Source organism: Acomys minous (genome assembly GCF_964271855.1).
Source record: "Acomys minous genome assembly, chromosome: 8".
NCBI classification, from domain to species: domain Eukaryota; kingdom Metazoa; phylum Chordata; class Mammalia; order Rodentia; family Muridae; genus Acomys; species Acomys minous.
In genome coordinates, this window is record NC_140489.1 from 7,336,483 (window position 1) to 7,346,261 (window position 9,779).

At 58.2% G+C, this 9,779-nt stretch overlaps 1 protein-coding gene across 2 annotated transcripts; it reads right to left on the minus strand.

Moving 5' to 3' along the window:
• Window positions 1-3,056: 3,056 nt before the first annotated feature.
• ZBTB42 (zinc finger and BTB domain containing 42) lies at window positions 3,057-7,260 on the minus strand. Of its 2 annotated transcripts, none has more exons than XM_084792806.1 (2): window positions 6,808-7,260; window positions 3,057-6,383 (listed from the first exon to the last, which is right to left on the minus strand). In XM_084792806.1, the coding sequence occupies exon 2, from the start codon at window positions 6,364-6,366 to the stop codon at window positions 5,104-5,106; it is 1,263 nt and encodes a 420-aa protein (XP_084648932.1). In that variant the 5' UTR covers window positions 6,367-6,383; window positions 6,808-7,260; the 3' UTR covers window positions 3,057-5,103. The 2 variants fall into 2 exon arrangements, with proteins under 2 accessions (XP_084648932.1, XP_084648933.1); XM_084792807.1 differs by having other exon boundaries at window positions 3,057-6,205; window positions 6,808-7,254.
• Window positions 7,261-9,779: the final 2,519 nt, after the last annotated feature.

A 9,779-nucleotide genomic window follows, 5' to 3' on the forward strand; every position in this document is an offset into this window, starting at 1 on the left:
GCCTCAGGGGCCAACCTACTGACCCTGCTCCAGGACCTCTGGCCTCTGGGACTGCAAGACATGTCTTGTTCAGAACCCTGCCTGTTGGACTGCCGTGGCAGCCTGGGACCGTGAGCAGAGCTGATACAGGACAAGAGTGGCGGACAGCCCAGCACCCCCATAAGTCTCCCTTTCGGTAGGATCCCACTCAGGGATGTGAGGGCCCCCAGGAGCCACTTATTACCACACCCAGCGCTAGGTAAATAACCCTGCCTGACCACCACAGCATTTGGCCCCAACTATAGCCACAGGTCACCTCATGCTTTATGCCACAGTTGCCCAAGGAGAGGAGGAGAAAGGGGAGGGGATCAAGGTGGCTTTCAGAGGAAGCAGACCTAGTCAAACAAGGCTTAACAGCAGTGATCCTCGCCCTATTCTCATCACAGATCCCAGGACACCCAATGCTGTGGCCGGCCGGGTGGGCCCCAGATCTTGGTGCCAGTGTCCTCAGCCTGGGCTGCTCTGACCTGCAGCCGCCCACAACTACTCACTGCCATTCCATGTCCACCACACTCAGGTGGCCACCGCCACTCCATGTTTCAAGTGAGGACACTGAGGCAGAGAAGAGGCAGCGAAGGGACAGGGCAGAGCCGGATGGGACGGAGGCAGGAGTCCCCATGTGACATGGAGGTCACCGTGACTATCTCTCCACAGCATGCACTGGGCATGCTAATTAGCATCAGCAGAGAGAAGCACAGGCCTGCCTCACAGGGCACAGACCAGCTGCCTGTATGGGAAAGGTTGAGCGGGTGTTGAGATCCAGGTGATGGTGGACGGAATGGTGAAGGTGGAGGTGGAGGAGAAGAGCGTGGGGGAAGCCATTGCGGTGAAGGTGACTGAGGTGGCGGCAGCAGCAGCAGCAGCAGCACATGGTAGTGGTAGAAGCAGCAGTGCAGGCAACAGGGGATAGTGGTGATGGCGTGGTGGAGAGGGAACAGGTCCTGGTGGCAGTGAATGTGGTAGAGTGAGCGGTCAGACACTGGTCTTCGTGGTGGCGGTGATGAGCTGACCGTGGTGGTGCAGGAGGAGACTGCAGAGATAGCGATAGCAGAGGGAGCAATGGAGGCTCAGGGGTGACTGTGGAGGTGGGGACGGCGATGGAAGCTGGAGAGGTCGTGGAGAGGCAGGCGGGGGCTCTGGAGATGGACTTGGGGAGGCTGCTGGTGGTGCTTGAGCTGCTGGAGGCGGCGGAGTCTGAGGCACCGAGAGAAGCAGTAGTGGAGGTGGTAGTGCCAGAATTAATGGTGGAGGGGATCTTGGTCGCACTGGAGGTGATGACAGTAGTGGTGGAGGGGGGAGCAGCGTACAGGGCATAGAGATGGCACATGTGCTGTGGTAGATACAGAGCCGGGGTGAGGGTGATGGCTGGGCGTCTGGAGAGAAGATGGGGCCGAGATGGGAATGGATATTTCGGAGGACCAGGACAGAGGCACAGATGAGCTTGGCACTCATCGGTCCACTCCTGCAGCTCAGGTATGGAACTATACCTGCAGAGTTGCCCTCCCTCCCTCCTTCCCTCCTGTCCCTCCCTCCCTCCCTTCCTTGGGGGTGTCTAGAAACTCCTTGTGCTATGAATATCAGAAAGGAGCGGGACCAAGTGGATGTTATGTAAGCAGACAGCTCAGCTTCCCTGAGGCCAAGGGCTAGGAAATTGGGGAGCCCCTGCTCCACTTGTTTCTCATGGCCTCAACCTTCCCACACCCACTTCACGTCATATGACCACTCCCCCTATGCATCTTCGTTCTGGTCCACTCAGAGGTTCCCGGGAGGCTTCTGGGAACACCTCCGTGCTACCTCTAGCTTTGTTCTTGCTGTTCTGCGGAGTGCCGGCCCCTTGGGAGACCCCGGGCCACTAGGGTCTGTGCTGTTCACTCTGCCACACGGCTAAGGCACGCGACAGTACTGGGGTGCAGGCAAGTCCGAGACTTGTTGCTCACTGACTGAGCTTTTGGGCTACCGCCATGCCTTTCTACACGCCTCAGTTTACCATCTGGCCAACAAGTCAAGATGAATACCTCCAGGGAGGGTGCCAAGAGGCCCATGTTGTCCAGGAATAGAGCTGGAGGCTTAGTGAAGCCGGACTGGGTGGAGTCCAGCAGACAAGAGGGGCCCCAGGGAGCCTCCCTCCCAGGGATCAAGACCCCCTCCTCTCTTATGGCAGCAGCTGCCTCCTCCTCCTGGACTGGAATGAGTCACAGGCTCAACTGGGAACATGACAAGGGCCTCCTGCAGGACAGTGGCTCCCATCCAGGCCCAGTGAGAGGCAGAGTGAGTGTGGGGCAGGGGAGGGCCAGGCACCTCTCCCAGGACTTACATCTGGAGCCAGAACTGGAAAAGCAACAGGAGTTGGCCCAGGAAGTGTGATGCCCATCTGGTACCAGCTTAGGGCCAGGACCCCTGTGACATGCACAGCTCCCACCTTGCCCTGAACTTGGCTAGAGCAGAATGAGGCTCACGTCACATGCTGAGGCCATTCTCCATCTGCCAGAGGGCCCGGTAAGAAGGTAGATAAAGCATGGAGGGCTCACGGGGGGCATCTGCACCCCTATTCAGTGTCCAGCACAAGGAGGTATAGGGGAACTGGCATAGGCCCCAAACCATCAGCCTGGTGCCCAGCCACCCACTACAGAGGGCCCAGAGGGAGTGAGGGGAAACAAAGCCATCCACCCAGCTCCACCCTGAGAGAAGTGTCATGGGTTGCGGAGAGAGAGATAAGAGAGCAAGGTAGGGACAGAATGCGGTTTGCCTGGACGGTTTGGAGGAGGTAGAGATTTCAGACCACAGAATCGGGTCTTAGATCCAAGACCCTGCCTGGTCCTCACATCACCCTGTCTCTCTGGGGCTCTTTTCCTGAACTCTAGCCTTCAGGGGCACCCATCACCAGGCCTGTGCCAATCCACTCACCCCACATGGCATGACACCCCTCAGACTGGATCCCCAGGCTGTCCACCACTCCCACTCCCAGCCCAGCAAAGCCCACTTTTCCTAACCCCCAAGAATAACTACAGCCATCTTCACTGTGGTTGGCTTTATTACACCATCACTGTGACCGCCGAATGTGTAAAATAGGAAGACAGCACTGGTTTCTACGAGTGGCGTGGGCTGAACACTAGCGGGGCTGTGCAGACATCCCAGCCAAACCTACACGGGAAGAGCTGTCCTGTGGAGTCACTTCTCAGGGGTCCCTCCGGGGGCAGAGCAGCAGTGAGACCACAGGCAAGGACAGTAGCTGGGTCGGGAGCCCCACAGGGCACAAAGCACCTGGACCCCCTCTACACACACCTGCCCTGTGCTCACCACATAGGTAGTGTGTGTCGTCATATGTATACACACACACAACTGAACTGTGCCAGTTATAAACTCACAACCAGTCACTTATTCTTTGTTAACTTCACAGTAACTGTGCACCAAAGACAATGAGTCCAGTGTTGACTGAGGGCAGGCTTCCTGCCCCGGGAAAGCAAGCACTCAAGGAAAACCAACGCAGCAGTGCTCTGCTTGTAGTGCTGAGTACGCGTGCGCCACACACACACACACACACACACACACACACACACACACACAGAAACACACATGGGGGGGCGTGCACACACACACACACACACAGCACACTCAGGTCATAAATCACAGGGTCCTTCCTACCAGCCTTTCCAGAGGTGGAGTCAGAAGCCAGCACATCACTGCCTCTTCTCCAGCTCTCTGAACTGACAGGCACCAGCTTCCCAGGCCAGCCGTGGACACATGAGAGGAGCACAGAGATGGTTAGGAGATCAACAATGGATCTGTCCACCTCGGGGAGACCAACTGCCACTTCGCTCCAGACCAAGCAAGCAAATAAATACATCAAGTGTTAGTAGAAGACACAATGACAGACATGGCCAACTCTGTCCTCTGGGTCACTTGCAATCATCAGAGACAGCCCTGTTGGGGGAGTGGGCAGGTTGTTTCAGACATCTCTACCACTTGCTCTGAGACAGGGTTGAGGCCTCCCCCATCCTCTTCCTGAAGGTTCTGGGACAGCAAGGCTTGCTTGGGAGCAAGTGGTCAAAGTAAGGTGGCCCATATCCATGACAACATCGGAGGACAAAGCCCTTCACATTCCAAGGGTACCAGCCTTCCTTCCAGGGCTGTAGATGAAAGGGGAGGGTCTGGCTCCCGTCTCTCTGTGACAGCTGCTTCTACGCATGCCCCACAGCGGGAGGTGGCACAGCAAACATTGCTCTTGTTAAGCTGGACACGCTTTGGCCTTGTGTTTGGTGCCTGCGAATGACTACAGCTCCAGGGAGACCCTTAGAAAGCCGAGAGTGACCCCCAGGGTCAAGCCTGCTGGAACACTTGGCTCATGGCAGGATCTGCCATTCCCAGCCCCATGACCCCAGCAGTAGACACATGGGGAGCCTCGGGAGGCTCTTGGTATAAAGAGAATCCATTTCCAACTTCCCGACTTTGCCCAGAGTTCCATCCCCGTTCCACCCTAGTAACAGGTCACTCCAGGGACACCCAGCTTCAGCCACCCTCCTCATGATGCTATGGGTCCCCACTGGAGCGATGCCTCCCGCAAGGCCCACTGTGTCTCCACGGCCACCGCCGGTACTTGTGGTGCCTGAGGCCTTCTCAACAGGGGTTCCTGCTGTCACTCACCAGGAGTGGCCGGGGCACCCTGTTAAGACACTTGCACTAATGACTTTCCTGACGAGTGAGTCATTCTGTCACGGCACTAGGCACACAAGGACACTCTCAAATGTCCCAGCAGGGTGGTCACGGGGAGCCCCAGGACAGAGGAAAGCTACATAACCTCACACTGAGAAGCCCAGGCCCAGTGAATGGGCAGGCTGGACACTCCTAGAACTTTGCAGGCAAGGGCAATGAGGCACAGACAACCTGTGCTCAGGTGTGAGGTGCAGAGCGAAGGGCAGGCGGAGGCAACCCATCCAAGAAGCTCCTGCTCAGGCTGGCAGGCGGAACCTTCTAGCCTTGGGTAGGGTTTCTTCCTCTGTCCCAAAGTCCCACCCAGGAGACCCGGCCCCTTCCCTTCCTCCACCTTGGGGTTACGGAAAGAAGGCTTCACACCAGCAAGGACTTGACGAGGCCATAGTGGAACTTTCGGACATGGCGGTACAGGTCCCCAGACTGTGTGAATCGGCGCTCACACCAGCGGCAGGCATGGGGCTTCTCCCGCGTGTGGACCACGGCATGCCGGCTCAAGTTGTGTGAGTACTGGAAGCTCTTGCCACACTGCACGCATGTATAGGGCTTCTCCCCGGAGTGAGTCCGCTCATGCCTCTTCAGCGTGTAGGTGCAGGAGAAGGTCTTGCTGCAGAGCGGGCACGTGGGCACGGCCCCCTCAGGGGAGAGCCTGGCACGGATGCTGTCCCGCTCGCGGAAGTGGGCGCTGAGGTGCAGCTGCAGCGCATGGGTGCTAGGAAACAGCTTGCAGCACAGCGGGCAAATGCAAAGGTGCCTGCTGGGACCCAGCTCCCCACTGTCCACCACTGCCTCGGCATCCAGCCCAAGCTGCTGGCTGCCTGTCCCTTGGATGTGCAGTGGCTCCAAGTCCACTGCCAGGCCCTTAGCTGCAGAAGCACAGGCTGGTGGTGGGGATCTGTCGGGACTCTGAGGGCCGCTGCTATCTTGTTCAGAGAAAGAATCTTGCTCAGCCTTCACCAGAGGCTGGGCCCCTGGCTGTATGGAGCTACAAAGGGATGTCTGGAGGAGACAGGGTGGGTGGAGCCGCTCGGGTCTTGGGCCAGGCTTCAGTGACAGGTCCAGGGCCCCACTTGACTCCCCTGTGACCTGCCAAGACGGAGGTCCATATGTTGGCACGGGATGGGCAGCCTTGACCCCCAGAGATGGAGGTTTGGCCTTTGGTGCGGCTTGGCAGAAGTCAGGGGACAGGGAAGGCAGGGGTTGTGGTGGCTGACCAGGAAGCTCTGTCCCCAGCGTGCGGGTCTCCAGATCTGGGTCCTTCTTCCTAAGTCTGCCCTTGCAGACTTTGACGATGTCATACATGTGAAGGTAGCTGGCTGCTGCCAGGACGTCCTCGACGGGTAGGCTGTGAAGGTCCAGGCGGCCCTCGTACATAAAGTCCAGCAGGCGGCTGAAGGCGGGCACTGTGACGATGTCGCCGTTGAGCCGCACCGTGTCGCGGCTGCTCGCAGGCTGGTCCCTGTAGAAGAGATGGAAGTAGACACTGCACGCGGCCAGTACAGCGCGGTGCGCAGGGAAGCGCGCGTCGCCCACCAGGACAGTGCAGTCGCACAGGAAGCCCAGCTCCCGCTGCTGTCTCAGGCGGCCCAGCAGTCGTACGCTGTGCTCCGGGAACTCCATGCCACCGCAGTCATCACCTGGGCACAAACGGGATGCCTGTCAACACGCCGGGGATGCCGTGGCCGCTGCTCGCCCCGACGCGCCCTTCCCGGGTGCAGGCAGCCCACAGAGAGGAGCAAGAGTGACGCGCGCAACCGCCAGCCCCGAGCTGCCCTGGCACCTGCCCGGAGCAGGAAAAACTCGATCGAAAGTAAACAGAAGCTGCTCTGCCGCCGGGGCGGGGCTCGGGGCGCAGCGGAGGGGCCGAGCCGCGCGGACTGAAGTCGGGACTTCAGGCTGCCTTGCCTGCCCGCCCGCCTGCCGCGCCCCCCGACGCCGGAGTCGCCGCCCGCCCGCGCCGCCGCCAGCTGCCACCGCTGCCGTCGGCCCCATTTATGGCAGCGGGGCCGTGGGGAGCGGCCGGCGCGGCAGGCGGAGCCGGGAACCCGCCCTTGCGCTCACCTCAGCTACACGCGCAGCTCTCCGCTGGTGCTGCAAGCTCTCCGGTGCGGCTCGGACCGCACGGAGCTGCGGGCGGCGCTCCCCGGCCGGGAGGGCGCGGGGACCCGGACGGCGCCGGGCGGGGCGCGCACTAACTTGGCTGGCCAGGCAACGCCGGCTGCTTGCCCCGCCCCGGAGAGTGAAACTCCGAGCTAGGGCTGGAGGGGGCGGGACAGGCGATTTCCCGGAGCGGCGGAACCGCTGAGGTCACTCGCTACCCCTTTTCTGTCCGCCCCACCCGGTCGGCCCCTCTAGAAGCAGCCCGCGTTCTGTGGCGGGAGGGGGTACGGGACCCTCTCGCGATACTTGTCTCCTGGGTCTCTGTGCCCTCCATGGGGTCCGGACTGCCCCAGTGGACAAAGAGACACCTCCCAGGCGTCAGCCTCTCCCTTTACCAATGCACCCGCAGTCACTGACAATAGCCTCCGGCCGGTTTTGGAGGCACAGTCCTTCAGATCAGTCAGGGCACCACCGGGAGACCACAAATCTTAAAAAGAAATTCACTTTTACCCAGGAAGCATTCTCTTGAGCTCAGGTTAGCGTGGCTGGGACAGGCCGTGGAGCTGGGGTCCCTGACACATGATCACCGCCCTCTGCAGACCCTGGGCTGGCAGCCAAGCTCACTAAGATCTGTGACAGAGGACACTGGATAGGGCAGATGTAGCGGGATGGGTGGAAGCGGCAGAGTTAGGCAAACAGGGATTAGAGGGGTGACAAGGATAGAGGCCAGGGCTGGCACCCTGGGCAGAGTGTTCCAGGGGGAACAGAGCTCTAGGTTTGGAGGAGTTGAGGCTACATGGGCTACACTGACAGCTGGAAAGTCTCCCAGGGGTGCAGGTGGAAGGGTAACCTTGACTGGGGGGGGGGGGTTGAATTTACTCAAGACGTTGCTCAGGTCAGCGTCACAAGACTGTCAATTGGACGCTCTTGTTTACAAACGGCCACATAGCACTAAACTTCAGGGCCAGGGCTCCTATGGCTCCTAGGCACATTCTGAATTTTTCACCTTGCGTTTCTTGAAGCTCAGGGACCATGGGTGTTGGGATGCTCGAGGGTAGGTAGAAAAGAGGGTAGGGCTTCACAGGGTTAAGGTCAGCGGAGACAGGGCAAAGGCATTCTGGGGGGTGGGTGAGGGGCTGGCGAGTCCCCGCCCCTTGCTCTTTAGACTCAGAACAGAGCGCCCGCCCCGTTGTGAGGTGGGGCCTCCTGGCTGTCGGTGGAGTGGAACAGGGTGCCAGGGTCTCTGGGGGGGCCTAGATTTTACTAGGAAGAAAACGTAACGTTGTTATACAGAACAGGAGGCTGAAGGCGGAGTCTTTCTAAACCAGTACACAGCAAGGCCCTCTCAACTTCCCATCCTGGAAAAGATGCTCCTGAAATGCAAATTTGGCTGGGTATTTGGGTATTTCCTAAGTCTGGCTATCGCAACGCGGGACCTAGAATTGTGCTCCATTTACCCAGGCTCAGCACAGCCGAGGGGTGGTATGGCTGGCCCCACCTGGGGTCCCTGCCTGAGGAGGACCAGTTTCCTCCTCTGACTAATTACCCCGGCCCCTGCCTCAGAGGGAATGGCCATGTCACTATTCAGGGTGAGCCCAGATTCTACTGACCCTCTCCGAGCTTACCTGGGTTGGAGCCTGCCTCTGCCTCACCTGCTCCCAGGGTTAGCATGCTTCTGAGCCCTTGGATCAGTGGTTCTCACCCTTTCTAATGCCTGGACCCTTTTTGGTTTTGGGGTTTTGTTTTTTGTTTGTTGTTGTTACTGGTTTTGTTGTTGTTGTTGTTTGAGACAGGGTTTGTGTAGCCTTGGCTGTCCTGGACTCGCTTTATAGACCAGGCTGGCCTGGAACTCACATCAATCTGCCTGCCTCTGCCTCCGGAGTGCTGAGATTAAAGGCGTGCACCACCACACCCGGCCTGCCTCGACCCTTTAATACACTTCCTCGTGTGTGGTGACTGCCCAACCATAAAATTATTTTTGTTGGTATTTCATAAGTATAATTTTGCTACTGTTATGAATTGTAAATGCAAATGTTTTTAGGTGACCCCCTCGAAAGGGTCATTTGACCTCCAGAGGGGTCATAACGCAGAGGCTGAGAACTGCTGTCCTATATCCTTAATAATCTCCACTAGTGAAATGGGAATCCGAGCATGTTCTAGGGCCCACTAAAGCTACCTTTGGGGCACGCTATAAGGTGAGACGCCTTTAGCTCTGGGATGTTCCTTCCCAAAGCCACCACCACGGTCTCATCGTTCTTGTCTTTGCTTGAAGGTCACCCCTTTAGCTAGAGGGGTGATCCATGACCCCTCCTGACCTGCAACCCGTTCTCCATTCCTGCATGGCCCTGTGTAGGGAGTCAACGGCTCAGACAATTCACATCCTTGTTCTTTTTTTCTTAATTTTTAAATTTTATTTATTTTAAGATTTATTACGTATTCAGTGTTCTGCCTGCATGTACATCAGAAGAGGGCACCAGATCTCATTATAGAAGGTTGTGAGCCACCATGCGGCTGCTGGGAACTGAACTAGGACCTTTGGGAGGGCAGCCAGCGCTCTGGCCCTGCATCCGTGTTCCTTTACCAGGGCCATGGCTTCTGTATGCCCCCAGCACACCCACCCCCTACCCCCATCCCTCTCCCTCCACACTGGGCATCTAGCAGTGCCTCCAAAGCCTGACCCCTCGCTGACCCTACGTAGCTTTTAGGGCAGAGAAGTTGTGGGGTACAAAGACAGTGAACCTGTAGGACCAGAAACACACGGGCAGGGTCACACCATATTGCTCACGCTGGTCCATCATCTGTGCTGAGAACCCTGTCACCTGCCACTCCAAGATCCTTCTTTACTGGCCAGTAGCCTGTGGCATTCAGATGACAGAGGCTAACAAAAATCGACAGTCCAGCTGGACAGGCAGAACCTCTCCAGATTTGGGGTG

Excerpts from the sequence above, each read along its gene's own strand:
- ZBTB42 (XM_084792806.1), bottom strand. The coding sequence starts at position 6,366 with ATGGAGTTCCCGGAGCACAGCGTACGACTGCTGGGCCGCCTGAGACAG.